Source organism: Canis lupus, chromosome 21 (assembly GCF_003254725.2).
Source record: "Canis lupus dingo isolate Sandy chromosome 21, ASM325472v2, whole genome shotgun sequence".
NCBI classification, from domain to species: Eukaryota; Metazoa; Chordata; class Mammalia; order Carnivora; family Canidae; genus Canis; species Canis lupus.
In genome coordinates, this window is record NC_064263.1 from 24,979,628 (window position 1) to 24,995,929 (window position 16,302).

Here is a 16,302-nt window from a genome sequence, read left to right on the forward strand (position 1 = left end):
GAGGGAGAGAGAGAGAGAGAGAGGCAGAGACACAGGCAGAGGGAGAAGCAGGCTCCATGCAGGGAGCCTGATGTGGGACTCCATCCCAGGACTCCAGGATCACACCCTAGGCCAAAGGCAGATGTTCAACCACTGAGCCACCCAGGCGTCCTTATCTCATTTCAAATAAAAAACAAAGTCCTTATACTGGTCTAGAGGTCTTGGCATGATTAGGCCCTTATTACCTCTCTGGTCTCACTGTCCACTCTTTTCTCTTTTATTGCTTTCCAGCGAAACTGGCATACATTCTATTTCTCAAACATAGTTCCACTTTAGGGCATTTGCATTTGCTGTTTCCTCTACTTGGACAGTTTCCTCTCAGTTGTATGGCTTGCCACTTCAACTTTATTGCTTAAATGTCACTCAATAATAACTCAAATATATTTTCTCTAGCCATTTAAAAAATTGCACTCTTGGGGTGTCTGGGTGGCTCAGTCAGTTGAGCATCTGATTTTGGCTGGGGTCATAAAACAGGGTCCTGGGATCAAGCCCTGGGTAAGGCTTCCCACTTGGCAGGAGGCCTGCTTCTCCCTTTCCCCCTGATATTTCCCCTGCTTGTGCTCTCTGTCTCTCTGTCAAATAAATAAAAATGGAATCTTTAAAAAAAATGGAAAATAATAAAATAATAATAAAATTTGCATTCTCTCCCCTTAGCACTCCCTAACTGAATTTCTCTGTTGCATTTACCACCGAGAAATTTTTCACTTTTTAGAAAATTTTGTCTCTCCCCCCTCCCTCAACTCAAATGCAGGTAGGAATATTTGTTTTTCTTGTTCACTGCTGTATCTCAATTCCTCTACAGGTTCATGTGGGACAAATGGTATTTGGGAAAGAGTCACAGGCAGTCTTCAAACTGAGCTTCAAAATCTCCTTGGGAACATAAATACATAGAGTCCTGAGCCCCATCCCAGATAGAGCATAGAGAATATTGTATACCATGTTAAGGGGTTCGGATTTTATTCCCAAAGCCTTTGAAGGGAATAACCCATCCAACCTGTGTTTTAATAAAGAATATCAGGAATGAGATAGACTGGGTTAAATTTTGGAAAATGACCTCTTGAGATTGTTGTAGTAGTTTAGACAAGAGATGATGTAACTTAAAACAGCAATGAGAAAATAGCAATGAGAAAGTTAGGGGTTTTGGGGAGTTGGTGATTGATCAGGTATGAAAGAGCAGGAGGAATGGGATGAATTCCAGGTTTTTCTCTTACGTGTTAGGTGAATGGATTGTCAGTAACTCTGAGACAGGCGATACAGGATGGAAGAATGGGCCTGGGGAAAGATGGTGAGTTTACTTTTGGGTATGATGGGTTTGAATTGCTAATGGAGTGATCAAAAAGAAATGTCCAGGAAGTAGAGTGTGTGCGGGTATGGATTTTTGACTGAGTGTTATGTTATAATAATGTGAGAAAGATGTGGATTTGGAAGTTACTAGATTTCATGTATCATGAACTAATCTGGGCAACTGCTAATCTACCTTTTGTCTCTATAAGTTTGCCTATTTTGGAAATTTCATATAAATGGGATCACATAATATGTGGCCTTTTGTGATTGGTCTCATTCACTTAATATAATGTTTTCAAGGTTCATTCATGTTGTATCAATACTTCATTTTTTTTGTTGCCAAATATTTTACTATATGGATATACCACGTTCCACTGGTTCCACATTCAACTGCTCACCAGTTGAACATTTGAGTTGTTTCCTTCTTTTGACTATTGTGAATAATGCTGCTACGAACATTCACGTGGACATACATTTTCATTTCTCTGTGGTGGATGCCTAGGAGTAGAATTTCTGGATCATACGGTAACTCTACGTTTAACTATTTGAGGAACTGACAGACTTGCCTAAAGTGGCTGTATCATTTTACATTCCCACCAGCATTGTATGAGGGTTCCAATTTCTCCACATCCTCCCCAACACTATTTGTTATCTTTCTGATTATAGCCATCTAGTGTGTGTGAAGTGGTATCTCATTTGGTTTTGATTTGCATCTTTTCATATGCTTATTGGCCATTTATATAACTTTTTTGAAGAAATGCGTGTCCAGATCCTTTGGCCATTTTTTAATTGAGTTAGTGGCCTTTTATTTTTGAGTTAAGAAAAGAGTTCTTTATATATTTTAAGTACAAATCCCCTATCCTTTCATTTGATCTTTGAGCAACACACGTTTGAACTGTGTGGATCCACTGACAGATGGATTTTTTACAGTACTATAAATGTATTTTCTCTTCCTTATGATTTTCTTAATATTTTCTTTTTCTAGCTTGCTTTGTCATAAGAATACAGTATGTAATACATACACAAAATATGTGTTAATTGAATGTTTCTGTTATTAGGCTTCTAGTCAGCAGAAGGTTCTTCGTAGTTAGGTTTTTGGGGAGTCAAAAATTACATGAGATTTTGGACTGCAGAGGAGTTCAGTGCCCCTAACCCCTGCATTGTTCAAGGGTCAGCTGTTAATGATTTGCAAATTTCTCTCATTCTGTGGGTTGTCTTTTACTTTCTTAATGGTGTCCTTTAAAGCACAAAAGTTTTTAGTTTTGATGAATCTGGTATACCAATTTTTTTTCCTTTGTTTATGCTGTTGGCATCATATTTAAGAAACCATTGCCAAATCCAGGGTTACAAAGATTTGTGCTTGTATTTTTTTTTCCTGTTATGAGTTTTATATTTTTAGCTCTCTCATTTAGGTCTTCGATACATTTGGGGTGCTAGTCTTTTCTTTTTTAAGATTTTATTTATTTATTGATGGGAGACAAAGAGAGCAAGAGAGAACGCAGCAGAGACACAGGCAGAGGGAGAAGCAGGCTCCATGCAGGGAGCCCAACGTGGGACTCGATCCGGGTCTCCAAGATCAGGCCCTGGGCTGAAGGCGGCGCTAAACCACTGAGCCACCCGGGCTGCCCGGGGTGCTAGTCTTGACCCTGCCCTTACTTGCTTTGTGACCTTGGACTGTTCATTTGCCTTTTCTCAGCATCACTTTTTTTCATCTGTAAAGTGAAATTTGATATGTGTGTACAGGTATAGAACAACAGAAAACAGATCAGTAGTTGTCACAGGCTGGGAATCAGTGGGAGGGGATTGACTACAAAGATGAGAGAATTTGGGGAGAGGGTGATGAAAATGCTTTATATCTTACTTGTAGGGGAGTGCTTATATGACTACATCTTTCAGGGCTCAAAGAACTGCATACCCAAAAGGAATAAGTTTCACTATGTGTAAATTGTACCTCAATAAGTTGGTCTTTAAAAAAACCCAAATCTTACAACAGCTCTAAGAAGAGCTCTAATAAGAATGTATTATTATTTTACATTATAAGGCTAGAGGAAACTGAAGCTCAGGAAGGTCAGTGGACTTGCCACCAGCCCCACACTTGGTATGTGGCAGTTCCAGGATTTGAACCTAAATCCGCCTGATCATAGAGTTTGTGAACTTCCTACACATTTTTAGCCTATCTCTGAAACTATTAACAGTATGTAGATTCTCTTATAAAAAATTGACCTTCCCTTGAAAGCCAGGAACCCTTTCTTTCTGTGAGCAGCTTCCCCAGACATGACTATCACATTCTTAATCCAAATTTTGAACCCCTGGCAGACCTTATTTCTGTCAGTCATTAGTTGAGCTTGGAATTGATACTGTTATGGAGTATTGCTCAGACATAATCTCCTTTTGAGGGTGTGGGCCTCATTTTGGAGCAGCAGGAGACCAGTTCCAAAACTGATGCATTTCCTTGGTTATAAAAAGCAAGGTCATACCTTGCCCAATCAGCAACACAGGGTATTTTCTAGTAGGAGAGTGACCAGAGGTTTACAGGGCTAGTTCTACTGCTTAGCACAGTCTTGCTTACCCTAGCTTATTTAGCAGAGAACTAGTTGGGCAGAAGAGAGATCCAAGGAGGGAAAATGTACAAGTGGTCTTCCGTGTTGTTACTGTTGTCACATCATCACCATCATCATTTACCTCTGCATGCCACCTGACAGTTTGCAGTGTATTTTGACATTGTGAGATCTCTCTTAATTCTCCCAGTATCTGTTAGGAGAATGCTTATATTTAGAGAGAGAGTGTCACTTGGTGGTATTCTTGGATAACTCTGGCTGCAAGGGTTTTTTCTTCTTAAGGTGTGCTGAAATATATATCTCCTATAATTTTCGTCAGGTTTTTCTGGTTTCATTTGTCAACTGGGAGTAGTTTAGTCTGTTGCCCTGGGGTGATTTGCCAGGGCTGCCCATTGGGTACATTTCAGGAAGTTCTAAGCCTCTGAAATTGACCAGCAGCATTTCCCTTTTTGCCTGTTTGACCGCCCTACCTTCCTCTCCTTAGGAACTCATTTTTACTTCACCTTTCCTTCCAGAACCCTGGAGAGACTTAATTAATTGCAGAGCAATTGTCATCAAGCCAGCTGTTCACTGCCTATCTTGACATTTGACTTGTTTCCTATCCTGAGGTGCTACAAGAGAAGTTAATGACCTAAAAAATTGCCCATCCATCATGTGAGCCTACTTAGGAGGGAATTGTTTGATTTTTATGAAGTGTAAATAATATATTTGTAGAGACAAGTTTTTCAAATGTGTTGGCCTATACGTGGGAGATGGTTCCCTAAACAAGATGGGACAAATTGGCTGGCTAATAGAGTTTAATGACAGATTTTTCCATTAATCAGAATGGAGACTGTGCTTCATTAAGATAATTAACAGAGCACTTGTGCAGGTGATACTTACTACACACAAATTTCCAAGTTTATATCTTTCCGTTGAATAAATTTTGAAAGAGATCTTGGCTATGTTTCCTTGTTTGCATTAGAGTGATCAATGGCAATAAATTTCTATTTTTTCTACTAGTAACTGATATCATGTCCTCTGCAGATGCAAAAAATTGGTGAGATACTTGCTGCTCTTCCTAATAGTGTATGTGCTCACTGTTTGCTCTTGGGCTCCCTTGGTGAGCAGTAGAAGTGCATCCTTTCCTAGCTCCTAGACTAACATCCTTAGAATTAGAGAGTACCTCAGAGAATCTAAACTGATTAATTTCACATCAGGACATTGGAGTCCAGTGAGGGGAAGTGACTTGGTCAGTGCCACACAGTATTCTAGTGGCATAATCACCTGTGGGAGAATGGGTCTGGTTCTGAACTGAAAGGCAGAAGGCCTGGTTGACATTAGGTAAGTTGTATCACCTCTCTGCTTCTCAGTATCTTTATCTATATGATGAGCAAAATGTATAGCATAGGGCCAAGTACAGACAAATGGCTTTTTGTTTAGTCCTCTTTCTGCTGTACCGAGTTGTTCTCGGAGTATAAATTGAAGGTTGTAGAGGGGAAGCTGATGTCAGGGAAAACGAGCAATCAATAATCGGTGCTCTTTTTTTTGTTTCTCAATAGGATCCTCAGTCTTCCACAATGAACCCTGTTTATAGCCCCGTGCAGCCTGGGGCTCCTTATGGCAACCCTAAGAACATGGCCTACACAGGTGAGTGGTGTGAGAATAGTTCTTATTTTGAAAAATGGTGGTTAAGGATACTACCAAATAACATGCTAAATGACTTTTGGTATACTTTACCAGAGCCTCCAAAAGCTCTGATAATGCTTGGCACTTATAGAAGAGATATATGTCTAGGGTCCAGTTCTTACAACTAAACATTATTGAACTTTCAACTAAGGGAAATGAAGAGAGGTAACATTTATTTATTGAGTACCTACTATGGGCCTGGACCTGTGATACATACTTTCAAATGTTTAATTTTAATCTTAAAGCAGTTCTTTTTTTTTTAAGATTTTATTTATTTATTAATGAGAGACACACACAGAGAGAGAGAGAGAGAGGCAGAGACACAGACAGACACAGAGGAGAAGCAGGTTTCATGCAGGAAGCCTGATGTGGGACTTGATCCTGGGACTCCAGGATTATGCCCTGGGCCGAAGGCAGGTGCCAAACCGCTGAGCCACCCAGGGATCCCCCTTAAAGCAGTTCTTCATGGTACAGCTTCTTATCACCATTTCACAGTTGAGAAAACCATAGTCAACAGTAAGAGACCATGAAACAAAAACAAAAATAGATATTTGAACCCAGGTCTGCTGATTCTGAAGACTGATCTTATTCCTGAACTTGATACCAAGCTGTTTCCTACTTCTCTGTCTTTGTGTATGTTGTTTTTCTGTCTGGAATGCCATTGTCCCCTGACAACTTCACCTTATTCTTTAAGAACTCAGCTCTGAGCTCAGACAGCACTCTTTCAGGAAGCATTCTCTCTCCTCTACTTGGCTTTAGGCAAATTTTTAACCTTCCAGAGCCTTGGTACTCCCATTATAAAATGAGGGCAATAGTATTCTTTCTTTCATTTTTACTAGTATTCTTTCTTTCATTTTTACCACTTATTCATTATTCTAGGGTTTTTAATTTTTTTTTTAATTTTTTAAGATTTTATTTATTTATTCATGAGAGACACGGAGAGAGAGATACAGAGACACAGGCAGAGGGAGAAGCTGGCTCCATGCAGGGAGCCTGACATGCAGGACTCAATCCCCGGACTCCAGGATCACACCCTGGGGCGAAGGCAGGCACTGAACTGCTGAGCCACGCAGGGATCCCTCTAGGGTTTTTTGTTTTTTTGTTTCTTGTTTTTTGTTTTATTGAAGTATAGTTGACATACAATATTACTTTAGTTTTGGGTGTACAACATACTAATTCAGTAAGTCTATTTTGTTGTGCTATGCTCACCACAAGTATACCTACCATCTATCACCATGCAACACTAAGACAATATCGTTGACTCTCCTTATGCTGTCCCTTTTATCCTTTTTATTCATTTTATATTTGGAAGCCTGTATGTCCAACTCCTCTTCACCCATTTTGCATCCCCCACCAGCTCCTCTCTGGCAACCATCAGTTTGTGTTTTTTATATATAGGTCTGTTTCTGCTTTTTGTTTATTCATTTATTTTTTAGATTCCATATATAAGTGAAATCATGTGGTATTTATCTTTCTTTGTCTTATTTCACTTAGTGAAATATTCTCTAGGTCCATCCATGTTGTCGGAAATGATAAGGTCTCATTCCTTTTTATGAGTAATATTCCATTTGTGCACACACACACACACATACCCTCCACATCTTTTTTATCCATTCATTTGTTAGTGGACATTTGGGTTGCTTCTATACTTTGGCTGTTACAAACAATGCTGCAACAAACATAGGGGTGCATATATCTTTTCAAATTAGTGTTTTTGTTTTCTTTGGGTAAATACACAGTAGTGGAATTATTAGATCATATGATATTTCTGTTTTCATTTTTTGAGGAACCTCCATACTGTTTTCCACAGTGTCTACCAATTTACATTCTCATCAACAGTGCACATGGGATTCTTTTTCTCCACATCCTCACCAACACTTGTTGTTTCTTGTGTTTTTTATTTTAGTGTGAAATGAGATCTCATTGTAGTTTTGTATTTCTCTGATGGTGAGTGATGTTGAGCATCTTTTCATGTGTCTATTTGCCATTTTTATGTCTTCTTTGGAAAAATGTCTATTCAAATTTTCTGCCCATTTTTTTTTTAAGATTTTATTTATTTATTCATGAGAGACTCCGAGAGAGAGGCAGAGGCATAGGCAGAGGGAGAAGCAGGCTCCCTGCAAGGAACCACGTGAGGGACTCAATCCCGGACCCTGAGATCACGCCCTCAGTTGAAGGCAGACGCTCAACCGCTGAGCCACCCAGGCATCCCAAAATGTAGTCTTTCTTTTCTTTTTTCTTTCTTTTTTAAGATTTATCAGAGGGGAGGGGGCAGCATGAGCAAGAGGGGTGAGGGCAGAGGAAGAAGCAGACTGCCTGCTGAGTAGGGAGCCTGATGTGGAGCTCAATCCCAGGACTCCCGGGTCTCAACTCAAACTGAAGGCAGACATTTAATTGACTGAGCCACCCAGATGCCCCTTCTGCCCATTTTTTTTTTAACTTTTTTTTAAATTTATTTATGGTAGTCACAGAGAGAGAGAGAGAGAGGCAGAGACATAGGCAGAGGGAGAAGCAGGCTCCATGCACCGGGAGCCCGACGTGGGACTCCATCCTGGGTCTCCAGGATCGCACCCTGGGCCAAAGGCAGGCACTAAACTGCTGCGCCACCCAGGGATCCCCCATTTTTAATTGGATAATTTATTTTGGGGGGTATTGAGTTGTATAAGTTCTATATATATTTTGGACAGATCCTCTGCTTGTTTTTAATTGGATTATTTGGTTTTTTTGGTGTTGTCTAAGTTCTTTATATATTTTGGACTTTAATCTATTATTGGATGTATCATTTGCAGCTGTCTTCTCCCATCTAGTAGATTGCTTTTCCATTCTGTTGATGGTTTCATCCACTGTGCAAAAACTTTCTATTTTTATGTAGTCCCTATAGTTTATTTGTGCTTTTGTTTCCCTTGCCCATGCTCACTTTAGCAGAACATATACTAAAATTGTTTCCCTTGCCTTAGGAGATATATCTAGAAAAATGTTCCAATGGGAAGTGTCAAAGAGATTAGTATCTATGTTTTCTTCTAAGAATTTTATGGTTTTAGGTCTCATGCTTAGATTTTTAATTCATTTTGACTTTATTTTTGTGTATGGTGTAAGAAGGTGGTCCAAGTTCACTCTTTTGCACATAACTGTCCAATTTTCCCAGTGCCATTTATTAAAGAGACTTTTTCCCCATTGTATATTCTTGCCTCCTTTGTCATAGATTAATTAACCATATAAATATGTAAATGTGTATTTATTTCTGTATTCTCTCTTCTGTTCCATTGATCTATATGTGTACTTTTGTGTCAGTGTCATACTGTTTTGATTTAGGGCTGCTATCAAGATTAAATGAGCTAGTGTAAGGCACTGAGCATGTAATATCTGACACAAAGTAAGCACTTAAAAATGTTATTATTTACAAATAAATAAAGATGGGTAATATATATGATAATAGAAGTAAATGAGAAAATGTATTTAGGTTGTCTGGCATGGTTCTTAGCATATCATGGGCCTTCAAAAATAAAGTGAGTATAAATCCAAGGTGAGGGCAACAGTATGAATAAACACATGGGGAAGTAAGAAGGTATGGTCAGAGTATAGTCAGTACTTGAGATTAGCTGGAGTAAAGAGTAGAAAAGGGAAAAAGTGGGGAGGCAGCTGGCTGGCTCAGTCAGAAAAGCATGCAACTTTTGATCTCAGGGTTGAGCCCCATGTTGGGTGTGGAGATTACTTTAAAAAATCTTGGGGAGCCTGGGTTGAGCACTAGACTCTTGGTTTCAGCTCAAGTCATGATTTTGGGGTCATGAGATGGAGCCCCACATTGGGCTCTGTGCTAAGTGCAAAGTCTACTTAAATTCTCACTCCCTCTCCCTCTACCCCTGCCCCCCATGCTCGCTGGCAACACATGCTCTTTCACTCTCTCTCAAATAAATAAATCTTTTAAGAAAATAAATAAAATCTTTATTTAAAAAAAAGAGGGGTACCTGGGTGGCTCAGTTGATTGAGAATCTGCCTTTGGCTCGGGTCATGATTCTGGGGTCCTGGGATTGAGCTCCCACATGGGGATCCCCGCTCAGTGGGGAGACTGTTTCAACCCACCCTCTGCCAGCTGCTCCCCTGCTTATGCTCTCTGTCAAATAAATAAAATCTTTAAAAATAAATAAAAATAAATTTGAAAAAAGGGAAAGTGGAAAATAACGCTCAAAAAAATAGATGAATAATGGTCTTGATGGCAGGTTTGGAGGTGGGGGGTGGGGAGCAGAGAGTTTTGCCCCAGAAGATGGCCATTGGCAGTGAATGGAATGTACTGGTTCCTTCTTATAACTGCTCTTTACTGTGTATTCTGTATAACTTCCTATACTGAAACTGGAGGGATCTCAGAGAACTCTTTTTCTGATTGTTCTGTACTTGTTCTATAAGAACACTAAGGTGATGCTTCAGAAATTTCTCAAGTATGTGATTTGATTTTTTAAAATAATTAGAACTAAAGAGACAAACCATAAGAGACTCTTAATCATAGGAAACAAACTGAGGGTTGCTGGAGGGAAGGGGGGGTGAGAAGATGGGGTAACTGGGTGATGGGCATTCAGGAGGGCATGTGATGTAATGAGCACTGGATTTTATATGACTGATGAATCACTGACCTGTACTTCTGAAACTAATAGTACATAATAAGTTAACTAATTGAATTTTAATTTTAAAAAATTGAACATTAAAATGTTTAAAAATATTTAGAACAATTTTTATACACATAAGATGATCAATGTGTTAACTTAAGCTTCTAAGAATGCATGTTAATTAAAAAAAAAAACAATAGTTGCAGCTACTTATGTTTGTAAATCAGGATTTTCTCAATGCTAGGCAACCTAAATAACATTCAGAAATATGTTGGAAGTTAAGCCTGATAGAACTATAGCTATTGTCACTAACATTCAATTTCATGTGTTTGTATTTATCGCAGCAGCCTTATTATCCCTATTTAACCTTAATAGTAAATGTTTTGAAATTTCTGTTTGGAAATATTTACTGTATACTAAAATTATTATATGTTTATTCTGATAAAATTAATTCCAATAACCAGGAACCACTGAGCAGTAGTTGCTCTATTTTTTCCCTGTTTAATGTCTCAACAACCTAAGTCCCTTTGGCAGAGAGGACTGAGCTACTTTAGTGGACAGAACCCAGGGGAATCCTGTGGGTTTCCTGTGATCCTGGCTGCCTTCATTTTCCCTGAATTGCTAAAGTTGAGAAAGGAGAAAGCAGTTGCATTTATCTATTGATTTGCTCAAAAAAGATTAGGCAATGTAATATATTGGAAAGGAAATGAACCTTGTTTCTGCTTGACACATAGAACTTGGTAAATGTATTTTGATCAAATGAACCACAACCAGATTCAAATCCCAGCTCTGTTAGATAATAGCTAGGTGACTTTGGACAACTTGCTTTTAACCTCCCTAAATTTAAATTTCTTTCATAAATTGGGATAATATTATTTATTTCATAGGATAGTTATAAGAATTAGATGAGTACTCCTCCCAAGCAAGAGAGGGAGGATTGTTTTTGTTTCTAAGTCTGAAACTGTTTTTTTTTTTTTTTTTAAGATTTTATTTATTTATTCATGAGACATAGAGACAGAGGCAGAGACATAGGCAGAGGGAGAAGTAGGCTCCATGCAGGGACCCTAAGGTGGGACTCGATCCTGGGTCTCCAGGATCAGGCCCCGGGCTGAAGATGGCACTAAACCGCTGAGCCACCCGGGCTGTCCTAAGTCTGAAACTATGTTTTTTTTTTTTTTTTTTTTTTTTTTAAAGATTTTATTTATTTATTTATTCATGATAGTCACACGGAGAGAGAGAGGCAGAGACATAGGCAGAGGGAGAAGCAGGCTCCATGCAGGGAGCCCGATGTGGGATTCGATCCCGGGTCTCCAGGATCGCGCCCTGGGCCAAAGGCAGGCGCCAAACCGCTGCGCCACCCAGGGATCCCTGAAACTATGTTTTAAGTTAATTTCTCTGCTGTAGATTCTAGGACCACATAGGAAAAATAAACTCCAGACAAGTAGATTGATATAGATACAGATTTCACAGAAGCCAAAGTTTCAAATTCTTAGGGAAACTCTTTTTTAGTCTTAGCTTCCTGTTGTCATTCTGTACTTTTGAGTCAAAAAAAAAAAAAAAAAAAACTTTTTTTTAAGCTGACCATATGACTCCTCTAGGATCTGAGCTCTTTGGAGGGGAATTTGAATTCCAACTCATGGCCTCTCCAGGGCCCAAAGCTTCATCTCTCACCCCCCAGTGACTATAAAAAGTAAGCCCTTTAATTGCCCAAACCAAAAGACCTTCCCACGGCAGTTCAACATCAGCTATGAGAGTTCCTGATTTTTAGTTTCTTCAGTTTTTTACTGGGGATTTCTTTTTCTTTCTTAGACTCTCAGCTCTGCCTGTGTTGTTATATAACATGAAATGTTTGTTATACTTATCCAGCTTTTCCAGGTGCTTTGTAGTAGGCAGATTTTCAGGTTATCTTCTCCATAGCGGGAAATAGAAGACCCATGTAAGATAATTTGTAGACAAATGCAAAATATAATGCATTAAAGCAAACATTTGTTATTGTTAGAAACAGTAATGGTTGCATTAAAGAGGATTATTGTTTGTCAAACACATGCTAAGTACTTTTTATATATTAATTATAATCTTCTTAATCATAAACCCCCATAAGTACTCATCTTTTACTGTTAAAGAAATTGGTAGTTTAATTCAGGTCATAAGACTTGACCAGTGTGGGGCACCTGGGTGGCTCAGTGGTTGAGTATCTGCCTTTCGCTGAGGTTGTGATCTCGGGGTCCTGGAATCGAGTCCTGCATCGGGCTCCCCACAGGGAGCCTGCTTCTCCCTCTGCCTGTGTCTCTGCTTCTCTGTGTCTCTCATGAATAAATAAATGGGGTCTTTCAAAAAAAAAAAAAAAAAAAGACTTGGCCAGTGTATATCACTCCTAAAAATGAGGAAAGATTTGAACTCAGGTCTTTATGATTTTAAATACCTACTCCTTTCACTGTTCCTAGTGTTCTTATAGTGCTATAAACCGATTATAAGATCTTATTCATAATTATAACAACTATTAAGTAGTTATGAATTATCAATGATATATGTGACTAAACTTATGATACATAAAAGAAGTTTTGGATAATTAAAAAAACACATAAAGTTTTTGCATTGGCAGTAAATATTCTAAAAGTAACCAGTTTTGAGTATGAATTCTCTTGAAAGTACATAAAATAATAAAATTTTAGTTCAATACAATGAAAAAACAAATCCAAATAAATTCCAAATTGGAATTTTTTTGTTGTGAGTATACTAAAACATCAAAAGAAATTCTTTTTTTTTTTAAAGAAATTATCATAAAATAGAACTATTTGCTTCAAAAATTAAAATGTGATATGGGGGATCCCTGGGTGGCTCAGTGGTTTAGCGCCTGCCTTTGCCCCAGGGTGCGATCCTGGAGTCCAGGGATCGAGTCCCACGTCAGGCTCCTGGCATGGAGCCTGCTTCTCCCTCCTCCTGTGTGTGTCTCTGCCTCTCTCTCTCTCTCTCTCTCTCTCTCTCTCTCTCCCCCCCCGTCTCTCTCTCTATCATAAATAAATAAATAAATAAATAAATAAATAAATAAATAAATAAATAAATTTTTAAAAAAATAAAATGTGATATGGAGAATATTATAAAAAATAATAATTGTGAAGTAAGGGTACAAGAATAGATAGATTAGTAATATAATAGCCAGAAAAATACTCTTCCTATTGTATATAAGACTTTATTATGTTAGAAGAGGGATTGTGTGGAAAATCTGTCTTTAAAAATAGAAACTTTGGGGGAAAATAGTCTAGCTTTTTCATTATACCATATGTCAAAATTAATATCAGAGTTGAAAATAAGACCTGAAAAACAATTTTGAAAAACTTAGAGAAAAATATGTATCAAAACTCAAGAGATGGGGATCCTTAGGTGGCTCAGCGGTTTAGAGCCTGCTTTCGGCCCAGGGCGTGATCCTGGAGTCCCGGAATCGAGTCCCACATCAGGCTCCCTGCATGGAACCTGCTTCTCTCTCTGCCTGTGTCTCTGCCTCTCTCTCTCTCTGTGTCTCTTGTGAATAAGTAAATAAAAAACCCTTTAAAAATAAGAAAACTCGAAAGGAAAAAGCTGGATTTTATAAAATTTTCATTTTTTTCATAAAAGGAGAAATATAAATTAAGAATACTTCCAGCAAAATTTGACACTAATGAATGAGTATAAAGAACTTACAGGAAGAAATTTATAGGGAAGGAGAAGGAGATTGGGAACTTTTAATTTACATCTCGAAGAATAAATGGTGTTTGGTAGCCTAGAGAGATGAGGCATTCATTAAGAAGTGTTAATATGTTTCTGTTATATGCATTAATTCACAATAGATGTGCTCTGTTATTTTTCTCTGTAATAACAATATTTATAAAATGCAACGAAATATGTATATAAATAAAACAGCATTATAATGGCAAGAGCATATGACATAAATAGTGTTTATTCTCTACCAAAGCCTTTAATGATATTTTAGGGGAAAAAAAAGCCTGTGTATATAAAGAAATGTATAATTTTTCTATAAAAAAAACAAACATTCTCTCTCCTAGGTGAGTTGGTTGTTTTTCAGTCTCAGAGGTTCGATGACTAGGGAGCCTCACCTTTGAGGGGCTAGAAGCCTGCTTCTGGCTAGCAGTTTGGGGAGGGCTAGTGGAGGACAATAGAAAGAAAAGTAGAAGGAAGGTCAAGTCCTCTGTGGTAACTTCTGCTTCAGAAGTAATAGGGTAGTGGCCACAGGGAACAGAGAGGTTGGGAACACTCCTGATTTGAAATTCTCTGTGAAATCTGAGAGGGAAATAAAATATATCCTAACAATTATGATTCCAATACCAGTTCTAATGTGTGAGTTCTTTTCTTACTGCACAGTTCTCCAATACCTATTGGGTGTCCTGAAGTTCAACTCAATTGATAGCATGGGATTCCACAGGCTAAGGGCTCAATCCCACAAGACTGTCCTCACTTCTGATGCTAATTGCAAGGCCAGGTTATTACCTGTGCTTCTGACTGATAGACTGTAAATCAGAGGTTCCCACAACCACAGCCTTGCGTTCAATTAATCTTTTAGAACACCTCATAGAATACAGGAAACCAGTTTACTCACTCGAGATTGCTGGCTTATTATAAAAGTATCTAATTCAGGAAGAGGCAGATGGGAGATACACATAGGTCAAGGAATGTAGAAACAGGCATGGAACTTCCATACCTGCTCCTGAGGGTGCCACCTCCAAGAGTTCACCAACCTGGGAACTCTCCAACATTATCCTTTTGGCTTCTATGGAGACTTCATTACATAGGCATGATTGATCAAACCATTGGCCATTGGCAGTTAATTCAGTTTACAACCTCTCACCGTCTCCCCATAGGTCACGGGGACAGGACTGAAAGTTCCAACTTTCCAATCGCATGGCTGGTTCCCCTGGCAACCAGCCCCCATTACTTTCCAGAAGGTACTGCATTAACATAAACTCAGGGGTGGTTGAAAGCAGTTTGTTATGAATATCAAGATTTTTTTTGTTTTTAAGATTTTGTTGGAGAGAGAGTACACACGTGTATGTGTAATTGAGCGTGCTTGAGCATGGGGTAGGCGAGCAGAGGGGGAGAGAGAAGCAGACTCCCTAATCAGCAGGGGATCCCCTCCCCTCTTGCCCCCAGGACTTGATCCCAGGACTCCAGGATCATGACCTGAGCCGCAGGCCAAGGCAGACACTTAAGGGACTGAGCCACCCAGGTGCCCCAAATATCAAGACGTCTTTATGGCACTTATCACTTAGAAAATTCCAAGGGTTTTAGGAGCTCTGTTCCAGGAATAAAGATGAAAACCAAATGTATCTTTCCTATTAAAAATTACAATATTGGGCAGCCCAGGTGGCTCAGCGGTTTAGCGCCACCTTCAGCCCAGGGTGTGATCCTGGAGACCCAGGATCAAGTCCCACGTTGGGCTCCCCGCATGGAGCCTGCTTCTCTCTCTGCCTGTGTCTCTGCCTCTCTCTCTGTGTATCTCTCATAAATAAATAAAATCTTTAAAAAAAAATTACAATATCACAGAAATACAGTGTATTCCAGTGAACAGCTATCTTGTAGCCAATTGACAGTGTTGTCTCTCTCCTTTTTAAAGCTCCTTTACTGAGCATTTACTGTGTGCCAAAAACTGAGCTCACTGCTTTACAGACAATATTTTTATACTTGAAACAGTCCTATGAAGTGGTTATAATTAGCTTCTTGTGCATCTTGGAAAAGAGAGTTTAGAGAATATAGTATGTTCATATACTTTAAAACACTTAAAGCATAGATAATATTATAGACTGAATGTTTGTGTTCCCCAAACATTCGTATGTTGAAGCTCTGATCCTTGATGTGATGGTATTTGGAAATGGGATCTTTATGAAATAATTAGGTTTAGTTGAGGTCCTGAGGATAGGGCCCTTATGATGACATTAGTGCCCTTATAGGAAGAAGAAGAGACACCAGAGCTGTCTGCCATGTAAGGACACAGCAAGAAGTCTGCCATTATTAGCAAGGTAGGAAAAGAACCCTCAGTTGGCCTGGCATTCTGGTCTTATACTTCCATCCTCCAGACAGTGAGAAGTAAATGTCTGTTTAAGCCACTCAGTTTGTGGTATTTTATTATGGCAGCCTAAACTGGTTAATAAAGATAATACAGTTAA

At 38.8% G+C, this 16,302-nt stretch overlaps 1 protein-coding gene across 8 annotated transcripts in view; it reads left to right on the plus strand.

Moving 5' to 3' along the window:
- The window catches only part of FAM168A (family with sequence similarity 168 member A), a 188,031-nt gene that overhangs the window by 118,180 nt on the left and 53,549 nt on the right, over positions 1 to 16,302 (plus strand). For 7 of the 8 annotated variants that reach the window (XM_049098909.1, XM_049098908.1, XM_035703844.2 and 4 more), the window contains one exon: positions 5,423 to 5,510. In XM_049098909.1, coding sequence (XP_048954866.1) covers positions 5,441 to 5,510 — 70 coding nt within the window. In that variant the 5' untranslated portion in view covers positions 5,423 to 5,440. Of the gene's footprint in view, positions 1 to 1,069; positions 1,325 to 5,422; positions 5,511 to 16,302 lie in introns of those variants that run through there. The other variant, XM_049098907.1, reaches the window with a different exon arrangement.